This window comes from Clavelina lepadiformis, chromosome 1 (assembly GCF_947623445.1).
Source record: "Clavelina lepadiformis chromosome 1, kaClaLepa1.1, whole genome shotgun sequence".
NCBI classification, from domain to species: domain Eukaryota; kingdom Metazoa; phylum Chordata; class Ascidiacea; order Aplousobranchia; family Clavelinidae; genus Clavelina; species Clavelina lepadiformis.
This window is the reverse complement of record NC_135240.1, coordinates 6,605,933-6,628,593: the sequence shown is the minus strand read 5'-3', so window position 1 is coordinate 6,628,593 and position 22,661 is coordinate 6,605,933. Positions and strand designations below refer to the sequence as shown.

The following is a 22,661-nucleotide window of genomic DNA, read 5'->3' as shown; positions in this document are numbered from 1 at the left end:
AAGTCTAAGCAGAAAAACTCCACTTGTTGCTTCGACACCAGTTTTTATTGAACAAGCTAACGAGAAAACAATGTCAACGTGACGTCATCGTTGTAGCGAGTGAAGTGAAGACAGCCAGCCGAGATTTGGAACGAGTCCAGCTCGTCCATCGGATATTTATACGGACATACTTTGAACGGATATTTACAAACAACGTAAGTTCAGCATACGACGTCCGGGAGATACAAAGCAAGAGCGCAATAATCAGCCGTTTAACTACAAAGCTTTGACACAATCGTATGTTAAAATCAGGACCAGACTAAAAAGTAGGCTACTGCACTCTTTGGAATAAAAGTCAAGAGTTTTGGAACTAACTCAAGTACAGTCACATTTAACAAAACAGGAAATTCCAAAAATAAACACAAAGCTAGAGCGTAGAGATAAATACGTACAAAATTATAAATATACAACAGATTTTACGCTACGTATTTAAGCAGCGGGGTGGCGCTAACAGCTCACACATGAAAAGTCCACAGCAAAGAGAACGTTTGCAAAAATCAAGTGCACAATGTAGCAAACATGCATAACACCAAGCCCTTCTAAGAAAACAAAATAAAACAACGTTCATTCCCTTTTGACGCATTGTCTCAGTAGCTTTGTAAGCCTCATACCAACAAGGAAGGACGCACGCCATGGCGATAAATTAGGCGCGGAGAGCTCGGTGGCGTTGCGCCTCATTAACAGCGGGAATCTAAACGCAGGTGGTCCGGTATGGTGATACCGGTGTTGATGGTCAGTGACTTGTTTCCGATAGAGAAGGCAGGTCGCAGGCCACGCTCAAAGGTGGACATACGGAATGTGTGGAAGTGACGTCCGCTAGCTCCGTCAAAAAAGGATAACATCGCTGAATCGTAATCGAGCATGACACCTGCAAAAACACAGGGTTTAAAATGACCTTGACGGCTGAGATAGTTGGTCATTCCGACAATTTATCATACATGTGGCACGCAAGAAGGCCGAGGAATTACAACCATAAGCTTCTTACCGATTTTCTTTGGCAGCGGATAGGGCATTTGTATCGGAATGTCTTTGCCGCCGTGTTTCACCGACCAATCCTCGTTAGTCCTGGAAAATATCAACTTATAAGAACATAGAAAAGGGACCCGCAAACATGATGATTAGCCTATTATTGGACAATGTTGGGAAAATTTCTGCTTTCACGGTATCATAAACATAGCTTACATACACGAAGCCATTTTACATACCTGCATAGACACCAGGACGAAGTGTTTTTGCCAATCCAGTCGTATCTGGAGACGTTGGAGTAGGCCACGCCCAGGGTGAAATGGGTGCTTTGGCAAACAACGACCTGCAATAACGTAATTTGTAAAAGCTTCAGGTTTTTCTCCACATATTAGCAATTCCGGATTTTTCATTTAATGGAATGAAAGCTACAGGTTTCATAGTTTAGTTTTCACAAAAAAAGATCTCTCACCTCCCAGTAATGTCGTCCACTTTCAATGTCCACATTTCCTGTGACGCCACAGAGTGATGACGTGTTTCCGGACAGCAGATGATCTCTAGATTTTCGGCTCGAATCCTCGCGCGATACCGTGTAACCATGGTTACCCAAACGTAACTTCTTGTGCATAGAATGACTATCAAAAGCGAATGGTACTCCTGCGAGCAGAAACAAAACCCGATTATAAAGATGCACTCTGTAGACTTTACATGGCTTGAAATTTCCTTACCCGCCAGATGGCGGTGTAAGAACAACGGAATAGCAAATTCACGCCCAGGTGCAATCGCCTACAAATTTATGAGACTGTGAAGTCTTTTGACAGTTGTAGGTTTGTCAACTTACCGAGAGTTTTAAGAGGAAGGCATTCACTACGACTCCAGCCCGCTTTGTTTGCGGCTTTGACAGCAAATAAGTATCTGGTGCCGGTTTGAAGCCCGTGGATGGTATAGTGACATTCTTTCACATTTGGAACAATCTGAATCATAGAAAAACCTTGTAACCGCGCGCTTATTATTACAATACGCATTGTTGCGTGACATGAATGTATTTTTTAGCAGTTAACCACTAGTTTTATTTGGGTTTAATTTAATCAACTACTTCTGACGATATGTAAAAGTATGAAAGACGTGGGCTATTCCATAAGATGTTTCTGAGAGTCAACTAAGTTTTAAAACTAAAAAACCGGCTTCACTTACCATCCACCCATCCCCTTTGGTTGGCCAAGTCGCGTCGCTGTTGTCGATTGCGTACTGCAGCTCGTATGAATCAGTGTGACGATGATCAGGCGAACGCCATTGGATGGTGATCTTGTCATGCGATTGAGTGCAGAGTTCCTCGCAAATGCGTGGCGATGCCGGTGCTACAAGAAGAAGAATCGGTGTGAAACCGGGAAAAAGTGATTTGACAGGTTGCGGTACTGAAATGTGAATTTTGTAACCGAGATTCTTCGGCAAGAATGAAGTTGAGTCTACACATAGACCCAATTGTTTGTTCGAAGATAAAGGTTTTTCAGGAAACGTCTGACAAAGCAAAAAACAAATATTGGAGTGAATCGAAATTCCTGTTCGCAAATTTGGAGACTGGCGCCTTTGTACAAATATCCTGCGATTTCGTCACCCGCCGCTAATTGCGCGTGGTGCAAAGCAAACGAAAGATAGGCCTGTCGCCGAAGAGAAACGTAACCTTGCGTTACACGATCCACCCCAGCAGCTGATGAAAAGAATGCAAGCTAAATACAACGGTTTATGACTTAAACAGGTAACCTTAGTTTGAATGCAGACAAACGCTATTTATGAAGAAATTAAAAACCAAAGCAAACATTCATTGCGTTGGTTTCTTTCTTTAGAAAACAGGAAATGGACACTTTAAGGCGACATATATGGGTCTAACAAGGTCCAAGTATTCCATGGTCCGAGGCATGCTATAGTAGTATAGTCCAAAGACATTTTAACGGTGCTTTTGTTCTTGTAGTTGTGGACGGAATACGTTCCACGAGTTTATATTCACAAACGCATTCCGCTTTCAAAAAGGCTGCTTCGTTTCGGTTGTTCATCTACTTAAACGAATTAATATAATATGTAGCGGTAAATTATGCGATTCGACAACGGTTGCCGCTAGTTACGGATATATATTTGAGAACGGGGTTTACCTTAGTACGGTTCCGAAGGCATTGACCCCAGGAAAAGGAGCTCAACTAATCCCTGAATTGGGCGACATAATGGAAGGTTTATTATCCCGTTCCGGTTGTGTGTACTGAAAACCGCAATCACAAAAGACACTGTTCAAGTTAAAGATAAGGCGAACCTAGCGGGTCCGATATTAACACTGACGACAATAGTCTGGCGATGGTGACGCGATAAAAGAAAAATCGCTTCCGAGTCGATGCTGTGAATAAAAATCGATCATCGCCAGTTCCGTTTAGAATGAAAAGATTGTGATGTGTCGTCACCCGAACCCAAATACCAGTCAGCAGCCTATTGAAATCGCAGACTACTTTTCCAATAACTTGTACCTGGTAAAACCGACATTAAACGGCGCACCAAACAATGAGAAGATTATTATCCCTCTGCGTGTCCAACTGGTAACAGTTTGTAATTTTAACACAATCATACGTTTCTCTGCAGGGATGACGCAATTATATATAACGTAATCCGCTATTCCAGCCGTGTTCAAACCCATCGTTGAGTGACACTAAAAGATTTGCCTCTGTTTCAACAAACGTCGCACCAAGAAGCAACACAATTAGCAGAAGTATACGCGTGACGTGACGAAGGCTAAACAACTTATGCGAACTACTTGCAGGAGATTTTCCACAGACATCTTAAGCCAATCGCGTAGGCGGCGTAGGAAATCGCTGGACCATGAAGATAAGGTTGCAGCAAAAAGCCAAGTTCAATAAAAAGGTACAAAAAGATGTGTCTAACTTGTTTTGGTGATAGGCTACTCCCCTCGTATCACCCCAATAAGCAAAGTAATGAGGAGTCTGTAAGAGTAGACTATATAAATACGGTGGAACGAAAAACTTGAACGTTAGTGAATACAAAACGTTACTGAACCAGAGTAGCCAGGGCTGTCGCGGTTTTTCCTTCCAGGCGTGCACGAACTTGAAACGTGCTGAGAAACCGCAAACTAAGACTGGTGTTACGGGCTTTGCCTTTTCAAGAGCTCCAGCGCAGTTTGCTGTGCTGTACTTGCTTAGGCTTACTTGTGCTGTACTTGCTGTGCTGTAGGTTGCGAGTTCACATCGTTGTAATACGTCATACGAGATACGGCATCACTTTAGGGCATGCGCGTTTAACCCGTGTTTTTAAACTTAAAAAGGTGAAGGCAATTGCTTAAAACCTGTGAAAAACATGTGAAAAGCGGATTCAGCAAAAATACGGTATCCATAAGAGGAACTACGAAGACAAATTTCCTTTTCAAAGAACTTTTTAAGAAAGTATGTTGCCAGCTTTCTCGCACGCCACTTTGGATATTCCAATAAATGCGTCTTGAGGAACAAAGAACATAAAGAATGTTGATTTTTTTCCAAAGACTTAAGCATTAAGATTCTACAATAAAACATAGTCGTTCCCTAGCTCCAACTGATAACCATCTCAAAACGGCTTTATGTCAGTCCCTAAAATCATCGCAGGCCATTCCTGGACCAAGCTATGTTTCCACAAAAAATGTACGGTAGGTGGTATAACTGACGTGTGAGTACGTGTCGTAGACGCGCTACGACTCATTTGAATTCCGACAACAAAGCTCTAATTGACAAGCGATTGTCGACACGTACTGACGTCACAGAAGTATCCGTCTGAGGTAATTCGTTTGACAAGTTCGGGGTCTGAACGTTCAGTAATGATTTTGTGTTGGTAAGCTTTGGAATGTTGATGGCAATTTTGGGCTCTTTTGTGGTTCTCACGTTTGGGATACAAATATGGTATACGAGCCTCTTTCCTGTCGCACAAAGTGACAGATGCGACAATAAACAGATGCGCTGTCTTTTTAACGGAGATCTCTTACGTAGGGGATGTTACCGGTAAACAATGGGTGCCCAAACACAAAACAACCATTCATTAGTAAACAGTTTAACATCTACGCAGATGAAATTCTGCTGCCTTCAAATTTGTACATAAATAGTAACCAAGGAACTTTAAAAGACATTTTACGCCATCCTCTACCGGAATCGAACCCACAACCTGTTTATCACCGTGTAAGCTCGTCTTAGGGAAAATAAAGGCAACGACCGCCGTATGTTTATTTTTCGGTCCTTATTCACATTTTTTAACATTAACCGGTACTAAAGTCACTTTCTCTTTTCCCTTGTTATGACAGAAGTCAGACAGCCGGAAAAGTCGTTGGTATTCGTAATTATGTAAAGTTCGAATTAGTGACGTGACGTCGAATTAGTAGGAGTGACGTGAAATTCATGAAAGGTGTCAGACGAAAAAGATTAACCTCAGTTAAACCTAAACGAACGATTTAATAGCAGATATAAACCCTTAAAGCAATCTTTCAAATCGGCCCTATACGTCACATAAACCATTATTTACCGTTATGTGTCGTACTTGGTTTAGGCTTAGGGGGTACTAGTTTAATTTTGAAATATCAATTGGATTACAAGCATTCACCTTCCATTATGTCGAGTTTTTCCAGAATGCTTTTCTCTTGTGAAAACTCAAGATAGAATCCGGGAGGGGCTAGCTCCTGTTGCCTTGACTCGAACTGTTTCGATGACGTCAGTACCTGGGCAACTCTGCAAACGTAACAAACCCAGACTGTAAATATGAGTAAGGTTAATCTGCAACAGATGTTCATGTCAAATGACTGTTTTAATCGAAAGCCGAATACACAAGTAAACACACGATTTCGTTAAGGTGAACACACACACAGCTAGCAGAATAAAATTAAAGGCAAAGATTGATTATTATCCATTTGTGGGCTTACCTATCTGATGCCGCTTTTGCATTCTGAAAAACAGAAAATATGTAGAGATTATATCAGTGGCATAATTTCCTATATACTGCAATAAGAAACGATTTAGGAATTAAAAAAATTAACAAAGGATCCTCAAAAGGACCTACCGTACTGTGCAAGAACAATTAATTAATGTTAAGCTGGTTTGTTGCGTCAACACATCGCACAGTTTGTTTACACAAAACAAGAACTCAGTGCAAGCCACCCAGTGAGTTGCTTGTACTGTTGGCTAGACAAAGGTATGCACACACATGCATTGTCACAGCCTACTAGGCGAAGTCGTAAAAACTGACTTTGGTTAGTTTTGATTTATTGTGATTACAAACGGACTTGTCGTTTCTATAATAATGCTAAAAGATTGGCGCCACGATACGCTGACATTTGGTTCAGGTAGAATTTTAAGCTATAAAGCGTTTTAAATTTTCTGTATGTACGGCTACACTAACAGAGAGTCGTCACGGTTGAAAAATAACCTTGGCGCAATCTTTGCTCTGTGACTCACACCTTTGAAAGACGCATGTTTAAATACAACAAAAATCAGTTGACCAGTCAGCTTTTCAACTGGGGTCATACTGGTTGCTTACACCTGTTAAGAACGAACTCAGGCTAAACCATGTTGTGTGTAAATTACCATTCTGCCTCAATTAACCATTTCCAATCAGCGCCTAAATGGATAAAGGGCGGATATCTTTCTTCAACCCATTTAGTCATCTTGTTTGCGACCTTTGAGCAATACTAGCTTAATCCCAGGCGTCAGACCAGAACATATTCAGTCTCTAATAATCATCTCATTTGCAAACCGAACTCAACAACGTATTAACGTAAATAAATAAACAACAGAATGCATTTTTGCACAAGCAAAAGGCGTTGAGTTATAATTAGCCTTGCTAGGATTCGAACAGCATTTCATTTCACAATTTGCGCGCCAAATATTCAATTAATATTTTCGTCACAAAACTGATAATTCTAGAATGTTACGTCATAATTGCATATTATTTTTCGCAAGTTGGTATCAAAGGTGGTCTTGTGTTTATTAACAGTCATGACTAGGATTTAGCCGGCGCCAGGGAACTAAAATTCCAAAAAGACACTCTTAAACGAAACATCGTCATCCATCAAGAAACTGCAGTAAGTTATGTTTTTTTTTACATTTCCTGACACTAACAAAGTAGAGGAACGTGATTGATTGGTATGCATGGGCCAGGCTAGTCCACCTCGGACGGGCTTTTATTTAGCTTAACAGGCAACAGCGGGTTAAACAGACTGGTAACTACAAGTTATGCTAACTGATTAAGGTGTGTGTTATCAACTAAAACATGTCAAAGGTAACTTACCTTCACAAACTTGGCGTAATCATTGACCTGCTGGAGAGCTTCATTTGCCTGACCCGTGACTGGACCATAAAGCTCCAGGCATTGTCGAGCCTGATTGATTTGCTGAGTGAGTTTACGAAGACGAGACGCCTGAAAATGTGGTTACACAATTAATGCATTAGCCCAACATACTTTTACAGGCTAAATTCCTAGGCTTGGCATGAAAAGGTCATAACACCATGGTTACAAACTATTTGCTGTACATATTTTCTTGATAGCAACATCGTGAGTAACTTTCGATGATGCTGGGGTAACAATTGTTGTTATAGCTGATGAAAATTCAGCGGCATATCAAATGCTAAGTTGTTTAAATCGTTCTGCAAATACCGTTAGAGTGTATATCAGGTGTGTCTACAACACATTTAAGACTTTTTTAACCTGACTAGGCACGTACGATGTGTACTTTGTGGAAAACATTACCATCGAAACCGTGACTAATCAAACTTGGAAGTTATCAAACATCGAAATAATGATTTTTAAGCGGTGTTTTTTAAGTTAACTGAAGTTTTCAACAACTTTGATGCTTTGAGCCCATTGGTAAGGAATTTTTCTATTTATATTGTACTTCAAAAACTCTTCGTTTCCAGCCTTATCTCGAATATAAGAAACTTTTTCAGCAAATTAGATTAACTTCACAGCAGGGTGTTTAAGTGCGTATAAACAAGTATAAACCGAGTACTGAAAGTGGTTTTACGGTACCTGCGTGTGGTCTAAATTATGTGTCAAGTAGCTACGTCAAAACATATTGCTATCTAATCCGAAAACATGTGGCGGGTCTGGTCCACTTATTTAACCGAAGTCATATTCACAGTTATAACTACAAAAGACACTGAAAATAAACAAGTATACACAGCAATCATGACTCGTTTAAATGCCGACCGCCACACTGTCGATTTTTATTGTCAGAAGACTACCTTGAAAGGATGGAATTTCATTTAAACGAGGTTGTTATCAACTTTGCCAGAACGTCTGTAAAACCAGACCTGACTTAATTTTTCAAAGGTGCTTTTTACGCTAAAAAAAAACGTTTTGCAATAATTTGTAACAAGTATTTTATAGAAATGCCTTGAAAGTCAATGGGGTTGAAGCCTTTGTGTAATCTGCTAACATGTACAAAACCGTGGGCGTATATGCAATTAACGGTAAGTTGATATAATTCGCGATGATTCATGGTAGACACATGCTATATAGATAGGCATTCAATGCTTGTTATATGCAACAACTTTTGAAAATTGTAGACATTTCGGACACCTATAGGGCTTGTGTGTCATATCTAATCCAGCGTTTCAGACTATGAATGTCTTGGTATAGTAATTTTACGGTTAATATCGTCGGGGTTTTCATGATTCATTTCATAAATCGAGCATTGTTTGGTTGGCAGTTTTGTGCTACAGTAATCTTTCCCGCACGACGAAATTTCTTCTGCGAATTATCTGATTCACTTGATGTCAGAAATTGTTTACCAAATGGTGTGGAAAATGACAGCCTTTTGTTACCCGTTCACCCAGTACCTGAAATGTTACCCTGTAGCCCCTCAATCCCATTGATTAAAAATATTCATTATGTGAGTCATTGCGATTTACAAAGGGTAATATTTCTTTAAGAGAAGTACCCAGTGGAGAGTGAATTGCGATTGGGTGCAAACAAACGCAATGCATAGGTCCCCGGCACGTAAGGGTATCACCATGTTTTGTAATTATCCCGCCACTAGTGTTTAGCGTCGGTCTCAAGGCATCAGCCGCCGTCTGCCCCTTATTTGAACAGTGGATTATTTCACCCAACCATAAACTGAAGAAGTTCACCATTAAACTGGTTTCATAGAATGGCAGCTATCGACTTACCTTTGTTTCTTTAATGTTGTTGCTTATGGTCTCTTGCCTCTCTTGAATAATCCTTATTAAGATATCGCATTCTGCTTGGAGTTTCATCTCCTGGGTCGAGGCGTTAGCCTGCGAGAATGAGTAATAAAATAAATAATAGTTTCGCTCAAACGATTTCGTTTCTAAAGTGAGGCCACACGACTCAGCATTTTTTATTTAGCCTTGGCACCTTATTCACAGCTTTTCAGCCAAATGAATTGATGACAGTTGTTATCTGTTTTTCGAGTTTAACCACTATGACTTGTGACTTGCCACAAAGCATAGGCTGGTTACTATACGTCAAAGACCAGGGTCGTGTGAATGACTTAATTTTGCGTTTTCTAAATATTTTGATCTGTTAACTTGGAACACATTTAACATGAAAGAAAATAACGTGTGCGGGGCAACGACCCGTGTTCACCAGTAGCAATGTTTTAAACTTTGAAGGTCGAAGTTTGTCCTCCTAAGGCGGCGTGAAAATACGCGAAGATAAACCAGGACATTTGTCTCGTCAATCATCGACCGTGGTAATGTGTGCTCGAAATCTTTCCCTTTTAAAGCATAGGTCACTACAGGAATTCCCACCAAAATCTGCTTAAAAAAATTAACTGTCCCCAATGCTGATAGATATTATCTTCAAACCGCGATAGCCTTATTAAACATTACCATGATTTCGAACAAGACGTTCCAAGCTTATAATTATTATCAACGGCAATGCTGAAAACGTAATCAGGAACGTTGTATGGTGTTTTAGCGCTGGCTTAAATACTACTTCCACTACAGCCATATAAGGGCACGATTGGATTATTCCTAATGCATTTATAAACATGCAGACGACGCCCCAGAGAGGGCATTTTTCTTTGTTCCGCTAGCTTTGGTGGTTTCCCCACACCAGAGTAAGGCTGGGTTTTCATGTACCGTGAACTTGAGAGCCGCTTGATGCGCAGTTTAGTAACTTTCTTTGTGACTAATCCAATCCGGGAATAACGGCTTACAGTGCACTCAGTTTTAACTTGGCCTGTTTCCATTTGCTATAAAACGTACGGGAAACGAAGCGGCACATACCAAAAAGCTGGGCTCGAAATGGCTTAACCCCATTTCGGGAGAAACGTTCTTCAGTTTTTTCGCGTAAGTTCTGTGGCTTTCGCATAGCTGCATAGTTACAGATACAATCTGATGAACAGCAAAGCATCGCTGAAGGCGAAGAAACACGTTTAAACTCGCGTTTAACTCGTGTAGTTTTAAGTGAACAGTCGCAATGTTGCGAAGGATCAGGCTCATTAATCCGGGACCATCGCACATTCTTATCTTCCCAACACTTTTTACTTGATAAAAACGATTGATCAAGTAACAGGATTTGTTTACGTTGCTGATTTAAAACTGCATACATTTGATAAAAGATTTTACGCCACCTTATGATCATACAGAGTACAGACATAGGGGCTAATTTCATAGATAACGCACCCATTTCATCTAAAGTATCAGGTAAACACTTATGAGGCACTGATCTTTCTGTACGGACATTGCAAATGCCATCGTATTTGGTGTAAGGGCGTTTTTTAAAATTCAAGTGACATGCAATCGAAAAGATACGTGCTTTGCAAATAGAGTTTGGCAACTTTGATTAATTCGTCTGCATATTTTTGAAGTCTTCGTTTGCTTTCAACGAAAGAAATGTTTACCCTTTGCTGAAAATTTTTGAGGCGCACTTTGTACTGTTGATGACCTTTCTGCCTTTGAAAAGTACACATGCAACAAATGGTTTTGATAGTAAATCTTCCCAAACAGGTTCATTAACCGCTAATATACTTCAGCAAAAATAACGCGTGCATGTTCACAAAATGTCAGGGCTATTATTAATGAAATATGATGTTTTGGTTTAAACCAAATCCAGTTCTTTCTCCTTAATTCGAAATATTTTTGTGGCTCTCAACTAACTGCCAAATGCTTCCGCCGCTGTTAGTAGGTGGGAAATCTTCTTACAATCGTTGCGGCTGTTTTGCCTCCGTCTTTATATGAGATTAAATTTCCCGAACGCAATAAATTCGCTCTTATACAACAAAACCTTGTGTCCGTTGACGCCAAGCTGACTGCATGTACGGTGTGGAGAATAGAAGCCAAAACAAGAGCGCACTTCATCGCAAAAAGTTAAAAAAAGACATCAAACGTAGCCATATGTAAATATATTTTATGTTTGTCATTTGCCACTTTGGCGAACTACCTTCGAAAATAACCTTTGTGAACATCAAACCAAAATTTTAAGCAATATCTAGTGCGCACGATGGCAGCAACAGGACCTTCATCATTGTTAATAATGTTATGTCCGTCTTATCCTGTCCAGCGGTCGTCACTGCAACTCCTGATAGTTTTTCCATTCATCGAAAGCGCCCTCGCCGCCAAATATTTAATACGTTAAAAAATTAATATAGCGTTCCCCCGGAACCCAACGCCGCATTTTAATCAACTTTCGTCGGCGCTAAAAATCACACAAGCTGAGTAGGACTAGATACAGATGTTGGGCAAGGATTAGCCCCAAGGTTATTTAACTTAGCCATTGTTTTTCTAGTACTTCGAAAATCGGCAATAAAAATCGCTTCTTACCTATTGTGTTACTGTTACATCACCGTTTCACTACCTAAGTGGTTCTCCTATATTGATAGTATAATGATCAAAGTCCATACCGATACACTGTGTTATTGTAGGTAAACAATGTTTCAACATCAGGCAGCGGCTGCTTATTCATGTAAACAGCTTCAAATCTTAACACGTTTCTACCATAAACTCTGCGCGTTGTCTGCTACAAGTTAATTCCCCAGGCTTATTGAAGCCGGAGGATTCTATGTTTCCTGGTGACTATGTACATTGGCTTAGTTGACAGATGATAATAAATTGTTCAAACCGATTTCCCACATCACAGACAACCATGCGCTAATTACGACCGCAAATTCGTCAATACGCTGTTTCTGCGTTGTTGTTGTTGCAGTGTGGTCTGTCATATCGAAAAAAGCTTTGCATTCCTCGCACGCTTGGCTTTTATAGGACCTAACGGCGCCACTTTTGTTGCCTAAACACCTTGCCGAACCAATGCATTTTGCTAATGATTTTATGCTTGTTTTGGAAATGCACTGGGCATTATAATTCTTTCGTGAAGGGCGAAAGTAGCTATTTCTTGTCCGGTATGATAATTTTCCGACGTAATCAGCAGTAACTTGTTTATGTTTTTCGAAGAATCTTTCCAGAACAACTAACTACTGTGTTTAACCACCTTTTGTGGACTTGGCAGGAGCAAACCGTCAAAGAGTAAAGCTCCAGTAATTATATGGGCCAAGGACACTGAATCATTTTGTATTATCAGGTGCATTGTTGACAATATGTGATTAAAATATTAACGGCTTTCGTTAAACTTCATCGGGTCAATATTACAAAGGTTAGCTTCAGTATCGTTGTTATCACTATTCTTTATTGCAATATGTTTTAAGGATTACAAACAAAGTGGTAATTAGCTGACGCTATTCAGGTCGCGTCGTTCATTATCTACGTCACCATTACATCAATATCCTTTAAAGGAAATTTGAGATGGGAATTTTCATCTGTAAAGAAAACTTTTGGAATGCCAATTCAAGCCTCTTAAGAAAATGGACATAATTGCCAATCTTAGACCAAGTTAATCTCTTTCGCGTCGTTGTTTACAAAGTCGTCAAAGTGGAAGGATTTCAGCCGATAGATGGATCGTAATATTTTCAACAAGCAAGTTTGGTAGAACCTAGTCTTTAAGTGGCGGAGGCAGCATTTTTTTAAATCGTTTAATTGCGGGAAAAAAGCTTGGGATTTTTATCAATTAAGTCGTATAGACACGTTTAAATGATGTAGACATACATATGAGATAGCTTTGTGTCCATCAAAGCTATATTTATAAGGTCACAATACCAATTGTAACAAAGAAGTCTACAAACAAAATTCAAATTCTCATAACTTTATTCAAAGCAATTAGTAAGTGTTAGTAACAATCACCTCTGTTTGCTGGCACGCTTCTAACAGATTTTCAACTGTTGTCTGCAATTCCGATTTCTGTTTGTCCAATTCAGCTACTTGGCCTTCTAAGTCCGCCTGGAGGCAAACAAACCTTTTATGCACTGAACCTCATAGGTATAAATGACATGAAAAATTAACTTCAACGAATAGTGTCTATCAGAGCTCAATATTCTCAACTCCATCATGTTTTAAACGTTAAGAATTTTTCATTCTTTCAAGGATCAATAAAATTTCAATTAGCCCATTTTTGTTCATTGCCATTACCATTGCAAAGACTTTTGTTGAGTTTTATCAAGTGAACGACTCAAAGGACGCTCTGTTGTCATTATTTGCAAACTGTGCCTGATAAAACTTGTTTTTTAACAGTTCAAAGTTAGCTTCTAGGAAATGAATAACTTCTAGGATTTATATTGCCAGTTCATCTTTCATAAATAACAGTTATCGCAAGGAGATTATATGTTGAGTAGCGCATTACATCGAGAAAACGCTTGTTAACTTCCTACATACCTAGATATTACAAGGTGATAATAGACACCAGTTTAGGTTCGAAGGTAGAATTTGTTTTTTCAAGTCCACTTTAATAGTTTTCGCCGTTTTGCGATGAATGATAACATTTTTTGCTTTTTGTCTGTGTTTACAGCGACTCGAGGTGAAGTTTATGTATTTTGAAGTTGAAAATTGCTCTGTAAATACCTATCCCTACTGCTGCGGTAAACATTTTTACGAAGGGTCACTGCAATACTGAACGTAATAGCTTTTACAGCTTTTTCTACCCCTTTTCTGTTTACATAATCGGCTGCACTAAAGCGTTAGCAATTGCGCAGCGTGCCAATCGCGTTACAATCCCAAACAAAAACTATTCGTAAGGATTCTTAGAAATTGCAGGCAAATGTCAAAGAAACAAAAAACCAATTCAAAATGGTTTAAGAAGTTTGTTCTTCACGCGCTTTTCATTGTTGCATTTGTGCCCCTATTGTTGCGTCATAGACAAAACCGTGAAAGGGATTGTGTTTACTCCTCCCATAGCAGTTTGAAACACCGTAAAATGTACCGCAGGTAGATTTTCCAGTTGTATGACGTCATAACGGAATGTTTGAGTTGATTAATTGCAGGCTATTTTTAATGTGTTTAACCTTGTTTTGCTGCTGCGTGGTAAATAATAGGCTTCAATCGACTTGGACAGGCGGCCATTATATTCTGTGTCATTCTCTGCTTACCACGCGAATTGGATGTAAGGCAAAAACATTACTGCAGATCCTGCACAGATGTTTACGGCGAGCCGGAATGGTGTAACCTGACCGCAGAACTGTGTTATTTGCAGTTTATCCCATTTTGATATGTTTAAATGTTGATCATTAAAACCGTTTTTTATCTAACAAGCAAAATGTCTCCTAATTTTCCTGAAAATCAAAGACGGGTAAAACCGCAAATCGATAGTTAGAATTTCCCCGGACCCGGAGTTCTGCGAATTGCGCACATCAGTCTGGCGCATTTATTATCAAGCCGAACGAAACTTGACCAAAATTGACATGCGATAACCCGAGGTCTCATATTCTGCTTGAGACAGCAACATGGACACAAATCAAAATATTACTCATATGTTATGACGTTTTAATCGCACGCAGGTCATGTCGCAATTTCTTGTTGTGAAGTTGAGCAAATACAGGCAATGATACCACAAACCAGCAAGTATAAAATTTACCTTCTTTGTGCTGCACCAGTCGAATAGAGAACCGACTTGATGGTTGGCGTGCTCGGCATTGGAACCACAAACTTTGCACAGCCCCGCTTCGCACGCTGAACAGTACAAATCAGCGGTGTCCTGGATAAAAAACACTTCGTTGTCACCAACAAGGGTAGATTTTATTCTAACTTCTAGTTCCACCCCCCCACAGTTTTCCACGGTTGTTTGGACCGACCAGGTTATATTGGGCGTCTCACCCCATTTTCCTTCGGTTTGAACCCATAATTGGCATAGAGCGATAGAGGCAGAGACCGCAAAGGATCGAGACAAGTCGGCGTCTAACGTGAACTTAACCGGGCAAGCAAGCGAATTGCAAACAAACACGTATTCAGTTCTTATCTCGAGCTTAATAGAATTTCGAGGTTTCTTGTGGAATTCAGATTAGATTTCAGCAGCAATGGACGAGACCACTTTAAACTTTATAAAATTCTTCGCCCAGTGATTAACTCTGTAAACTACCGGATTTTTATAGAAACCACAATGACACGCTTGGCACCAGTAAGTAAATTAAAAGAGTGCGACTTAATGTCTCGGCCATCTTTACCTACGCCACGTTGTCGACTATCACAAATATTGTCACCGATTGATCGCCAGACCTGATTTCCGTTAGAAACGGTATTCCCTTACTTATCGAAGTCTATGTAGATTGCTTACTCGGAACAAATATGATGATAGATTTTCTGTTAACTGTCGCCTTGCTTTTCGTGTTAAAGCAAGCCTATATGCATCACTTATCTTACCTGAGGGTGATGAATGCATGTGACGAAGCTCGGCGCCGTTTTGCTCGTTGCTGATAAGGTTCCAGCGCTGCCTGGTGTGGCAGGGACCAACTTGTGGTTGATGAAAGGCTTCTTTCGTGGGTGGGTTACCCTCAAGCAACGATCACAGTAGTAGGCCCGGCACGTCACGCAAGTTTTGACCGCAAGTCGAGGCGGGTTAACCTCGCAGAATTGACACGAAACCTCGATGTTCTCTGCGGGATTTACTTCCCTCTTCGGTAAAGTCATGTGCGGGTAATCACGGGCTTCCGAGTCTTTGTTTCTCGGGCGCCGTCCTCGACTTTGACCGAGGCTATCATCGCTTTGAGTTGAGAGGTTGGATGCGCTGTCAATAAACATCAACGTTCATTCAATACACACAACAAATAATCTTACTCTCAGCCAAGCTTGCTGCTCATGATGAACAGGTTGCATCAAAATAACCGATGCAGAAATTCCGCACGTGCCTGCAGCTAACAAAAATTATTCGCGCTTGGAATGTTGATTGGATGAGGGGGTAAAAGGAAGAGCGGTTAGTTTATGTTTAAAAAAAAAAAATCGCCTTTCTTGAAACATAAATGAAGCAGTACGTTTACCAAACAACAGCTTGAGTAGTTCCGCTACGTTTGGGTGTAACATCTCTCTTTGCAAAAGTTCTAAGTAGCAGACGTTGCAAGTTCTACCTGACAAGCGACATACAGCGCGACAAATTCGTAAAAAAACGGACAATATAACGGCAACGCTGGTTAAGCGAACCAAACAGTTGGTATTATGTGTGACGAATGAAGATTCAAGAAAGTGAATGCCATGTCGCTATAAAATATTTCAATCATACTTAGGGCACGCCACGGTCATACGTCGGCCGACATCGCCATTAAAATGATCAACAGTTGGGATACGATTGAACTTAACGCGACACACTCATTTGGAGCCACCGATTGTGGCATTCTTTCACGTCGATTTCGTTAAGATCTTTGAATAAGCGCGCATATAATACTGAAAAGATAAGGTCTTCTTTTGAAGCACAAATCCTACAACCTTTCTTGGAAGGTTAAACAAATATGCTAAATACACATTAAAATTTAACTAGGATCTATACGTTTCCAGTTCTGTAGTCAATATTTTCTAACATTCCAATCGAAAAGGCCAGGGTTCAGACAGGGCCTTAAGGTACTAAACGCGGCAATTTTCCTTTTCACAGCCGTGATGATTTACTCTGCTGCCGTGTTTGGCCTTAAATGTGATGGTAACAACTTCTAGCTACACGGTCTTACACGGCTCGTTAACTGCTGTAATAAGAAGTTGTCAAAAGCGTTAGCCGTTGTAAACAGATTATAAGACATGGAGAGTTATAAAACTTGTGTTTTTGCCTCTGCACATTAAGGCCGATGTCTGGCTCTTGCGGTGCGTACTCGCTCAAAACGTAACCTTGAAAGTTTCACAGGAATGTAGGGCATGAAAAGCAACCTAGCAATCCTCAATAACAACTCTGGGAGTGGCAATGTTGTGCGCTGGCCAGCCCAATTAGCAAAGCGATCCACTTCAAATTTATTTGCATGTCTTATTGAGAAGACCCAAGCGATGAGCTGGAAAATCAGTCAACGGGTCAAAAAAAAGCTTTGCATTGAACTAGAGAAGACGATGCGAGCTAAATTGTCGTCGTTAGGCCTGCTATGAGTTGGCCACTCCTAGGTTTTGACGTGCCCAAAATACCAAAACACAAGTGCGGCATATTGTGTTAAGACCGAATAACAAACCCTATCTTGTCTGGGTCCTTGACCCTAAACCTGCTTGTATAACCTTCGAGTCTATCTTTGGGGTTGAAAAATAAACCCGAATAATTCTCACATGTAAATTACTTGTAAAAACTTGCGGTGGATCTGTTTGCCAGGTGAGTGACAGGTGTTTATTTAACAGGTTTTGTTACAGTTTAGCCCCCGCGCCGCGGGCAAAATAAGGATAGGCCTACTCTTAGACGATTACATTTCTAACAGTTATTGTACCTAGATTATATCACCTAAACCAACTTACATTGACATGCATCTAGCGATAGGGATGAAGATAATGACCAATTTAAGCCTAGAAAGTGCAGCGAAATGTGACGAAAATTTGCACCCTGAAGTTTACCCCTCAAACCGCAGCTAGTAATCCGAGACACTGGTCAAACAATTTATCACAATCCTTTGACTTTTAAAAGGCTACTTGGAATAAGCGAGAAAATTTTTCAACATTTTTACCCGCATAAGCCGTTATAGTTCGTTCCCACGAGCTATCGAAACAATTTGAATATTTTCCCGTAACTTAAGACCGCTTAGAAACGCGAGAATTTTGGCAGCGTGTTATTTATGGAGATGAAAAGGCATTATGTCTACACAGATCGCGGATTATTTGGGAATACGAAGAAGTTACACTCAAAGATCAATAACTTTACCATCTCTCCGAGCATAGCTTAAGGTCCGGCGATAATTGCTCGGGTGCCCCAAAGCAAGGTATGTCATGATACTGATGCACAAACATCGTTTAACACCTTAAATTAAGAGATGATCTCAGTAAAGAGTCGCATATAAGCACCTACCTCGATTCTTCACCGCTACTAACGTCGAAATCTATTCCGGAAGCCATGCCTTGTGACGACGCCACTGTTGCAGCCGCTCTTCTATAACCGTCCACGATGTTCTGCAGCGTGAGATTGCGACGTAGACCGGCTACGCCTCGGCCGTCGACGTAGACAATTTCGCGGCAGGTGGGGCACTCAAACTTGTAAACGTTGCCGATGGTTTGAATGGATGTTGTCAGCTGTTCAACGCATGATGCGCAGAGGTTATGTGCGCAGGGCAGAAGAACAGGCTCGTGGAATAAATCCAGGCAGATCGGGCAAGTGAGCTCGTTCTCTAGGGAATCCATACTCTGTGTGCGCTTGGGGATAATGGAGTCGCCGTCTTCAGGTTTCGTGTCTTCGTTAAAGGATTTGGTGGTGACGTCCCGTACTGTCAGCTCCGATCCGTTGAGGTTGAGCCTACTAGTTAGGCTCCCGTCGCGTGAGCAAGTGCTCGCTGGATAATTAAAGATGTTGGAGTGGAAGGTCAGCCTGCTGCTTCCTGTCCCGCTGCTGCAGGTACTCGCTCTCCTACTGCTTTCGGCGCTGCTCTCGCTGAGTCCGATTCCACTGGAGGACGCGCCTTCGCGACCGCTCTCGTCGGCTGAAGAGCTCTGACAGCTTTTACTGCTTCCTCGGCTTAGGCTCCGAGGTTGAGGGCTAGGAGTTATCACGCGAGATATGGGAGAAAGAGGTCGCGAACACCGATCCTGGCTCTTGCTGCGGCAGTAGGAATTGTAGCTCCTCTCTTCTGGAATCGCGAGGCACTCGTAGTCGCGCCGAGGAGAAAGGCTTCGGATCGATGCTGTACCGGACACAGGATAATCCTGAAGCTGCTGAAGGTGATGCTGATAGATGCACTGTTTGCGCAGAGAGAGTCGTTGAGCTTGGAAAGAATCGGTCTGAGGAGGAAAAGGTCGTGGATCCTCCAAGGAGTGATTGGAAGGATTTGCGGATGTGATTCGCTGAGATAAAGCTGCGCAGACAAGATCATATAATTAGCATCCTTTAACGCATAATCATATTACAAATATTTTCACATATAAACCCACGCACTCAGCAAAATGCGGAGTGCTATGGAGATCCTAGCCTACAACTGGACTCGGACGATTTTCGTTGATGCGTAGGCTGCCACGTTTACGCTACAACCGGTAGCAGCGCCTGTGTGCCTTTGGCAGTTTATTCAATCACGTGTAATGACGTCTCTGTAAATTAGCCTAATTGGTCTTGTCGCAGGGAATTACACATCTCGCGGTTGAACGGTATACGTTATTCTAATCACGGGCGATATCGTAGGTTTGAAAACATTTTAATCGTGATAGACAAATTGGAGGAACGATTTTCTGGGACTGCGCATCAAGTAATTATGTTCTTGTAACGAACTAAATTTATGTGTTGATTTAGTGTTGTTGATTTTAAGATATTTTGCCTAAAATACAAAATAATTGCGTTATTGCTAAATAAGGATAAGCTATTCCACCTATGTATGTTGCAAGTTAGTAAAATCCGGTAGTTTGCATTTATCGCTGCACTTGTCAAGACGGCGAACTTCAATCGTACTGTACTGGATTAAAGCTGAGTGAGATATGACATTGGTTGACAAGTAGAAACTGAAGTCCAGCGGTTTTAAGTCCAAATCATAAACGATAAGCCGAAATGCTTATTTCGAAGCGCAATTGCTCAAAGCGATGTAGATTTGTGTGTGTACAAACAAAACATAAACTTCGTGCCAGTGATAAATAAGCTTTTGAAAAGCCGCCGACATTAAGATAACAATCAAGTCACTGCCCTCCGGCATAATTCAATGTATACGATGTTACACTTTTCAAACAACAAAACAAACTCTTAATTGGAAGACCCTAAGTGATTGCGATGAATTCGCCAAATTAGTAACTTTGAACTTTAAGCTTAATTGTATCAGCTAATCGCTTCACGTTTTAACACGAAATAGTTTGAAAGCTAAATGTGTTGAAAAGCATCTTTCACTTTTCCATCGCACTGCATGTTTTTGAGGCGTCCGTCTAACAGCAAAGCGACAAAAAAAATCACTTGTTCTTTGTTTTGCAAACGTGCTCGCGCTGATACCGTTTGGATCAACTGGGCCCCGGTTATGTATGGAACGTAATAACCCTTCTTGCCGTAGAAAGTTTGATTCTCATTTCGTAACCACTTGTTTAGACGTTTGTGACGTAGAGAAACAGCATGATATTGACTAACTTGGTTAAATTACAAATTTTGTTTGAGTTTCTTTTCGTTTCTTCCTACGTTCTTTGGATAAAGTTGACGTCTGTAAATAACAGCATAAAACAGAGCAATATTTAACTTCGTCTTACCGAGTGTACTGTGCATTTTACTTGCTCCTTGCTATGTCCCGCTTTCGAAAGAATGAACAGTCCCGTTCAGTAAAGGCAAAATTTCTCTGGTTTTTAAAAGTTACGTCAGGTTTTGTTGGTTTGACCGCAGACAAATTAAAAAAGAGAAAAAGGCTGAAAATGAAACCAAAATCAATGACCCGAAATAAACGAGAGATTCGTATCCATTTAAGGAAACTGGAAGACTGATTAAAAGTTCCTTTTCGTCAAATAAACTGCCTAAATAAATGTTATGTCTGCGTACTACGGAGCCATTTGCGGCCAAGTTTCTTTTTGTCGGCAAATTTGCCACAGATCACCCGATCTATAGCATATAGTATTGCACCACGACAACGTTACGGTATCTGGGTCTATTAATTTCTCCCAAATAGACGAACTGCTATAGTTAACCTTCTCAAACATGATATAATCTTTAGAAGCAAACTTTTCGTTTTAACAGTATTCAGTTAATTCTGCTTTTGTCTATAATTTTGCCAAGGACTGAAAATAGCACCGCGTTGTACTCACACCATGATGGTACCTCATTTGAAAAATAAACTTCCTGCCTGAAAACATTTTCTCCCAGACAACTACGCCTAATTTTCGACGTCCAGACAGCGAAATGCGACCTGGCTGTGGTACCTGTTTGGACCGACTCATCCTGAACGATAAGGCGCCTTTTTCCCTCCAATCTGTCTCGAACCTGTCTTTTTTTGCCAAAATCGCTCCCTGTCTGCCTGTTATCGATTAACCAGAGAGGAGGGTGATTTGAACAGTTTAGAAAATACCCCGGTAAGCTCCAATTTGCTACGACTATATCTTTTTCAGCCTTTATCACTCAATCTACCGTAATAGTTAACATTATTATTGACTTAGGAATTAACCATAACGACACGTTTGCCGCTTTAGCTACATTTTAACTACCAGTTCGACTGTTTACCTGGCGGCAGGTTAACAATTGAAACTGTTTGCAAGACTAACTGAACTCGTAAGCGAATGTAAATACGCCCTCGCGTACTATTTCCATCGCAAGTAATACACACCGTCGCCTATCGAAGAATTAGAGGTTGCGCAATGAAATTGTTATTACATCATTTGCTAAAATGCGCGTATTCGATATGATATTGACTGGACTACGGCAAGAGTAATAAAAGTTTACGCTACGAAAACAGATCAAAATTCTAATGTTATCAGATGGTATTCGTCGAGCGTTTTTCCATTATGAATGGGAGGCAACATACAGAGCGCGCACTCTGAAAGAAACCTTCAATTAGATACAAAATAATTAAGCACCCGTAGTTTCCAGCTCTAAAAACCAGATGCTAAATTACAGTTAATGCCCGGTTTTAGATGCTACGTCAGCTGAATTGTGTCACAGATGTTCTTTTCACGCAATAATCCGAGCTTTCGATGCAATTTGAAAAGTCGTTATATGGCTGAAAGCAAAATTACAGGCTTGTCTAAATTTTCAAGCGTTTTCTGTAAATAAGCGAGAACGGATCCTGGCATTAGATATAGTGGCGATTGCGTCACGTATAGTATCAAAATAAAAGTAGGACTACGGTGTATTATTAAGTGGGTTTGCCCACAACCGGGGCATGTTATATATACGGCATGCTAGAAAAGCGTTTCCAGAGAAAACAAATTCTTTGAAAAGGGACGGAATACTTGACAAAACATGTACAGTTGTGTACCACACAACAAAACATATTGTAAATAATAATCAAGTATTTGGCGTTGTTCATTGGGAAAGTGCACATCAATGTAAAGTCAAGTGAACTAAAGTAAAGTTGCGCACCCTTTTGAAAGTAACTCAATAAACACATTTCAAGCGTAGTTTTGACGATCGCGCCCTCGAAAATTGTCGGTTGAAAATGCGAACGTTGTTATCATTGTTTACAATGATTGCCTGAAAGTGTTGGCGGTTTTTGATGCATTGCGTGAACATCTTATACAATTCGTTTTAAAAAAGGTCAGAAGCTTCAA

At 40.6% G+C, this 22,661-nt stretch overlaps 1 protein-coding gene across 1 annotated transcript; it reads right to left on the bottom strand.

Annotated features, from left to right (window-relative positions):
- Positions 1-23: 23 nt before the first annotated feature.
- On the bottom strand, positions 24-20,830 carry LOC143444249 (E3 ubiquitin-protein ligase Midline-1-like). Its single transcript, XM_076943420.1, has 15 exons — positions 20,658-20,830; positions 18,304-19,300; positions 15,711-16,074; positions 14,929-15,048; positions 13,206-13,301; positions 9,177-9,284; positions 7,297-7,425; positions 5,933-5,955; positions 5,617-5,741; positions 2,197-2,360; positions 1,844-1,976; positions 1,475-1,659; positions 1,245-1,348; positions 1,025-1,104; positions 24-907 (listed from the first exon to the last, which is right to left on the bottom strand). The coding sequence occupies exons 1-15, from the start codon at positions 20,671-20,673 to the stop codon at positions 717-719; spliced, it is 2,835 nt and encodes a 944-aa protein (XP_076799535.1). The 5' UTR covers positions 20,674-20,830; the 3' UTR covers positions 24-716.
- Positions 20,831-22,661: the final 1,831 nt, after the last annotated feature.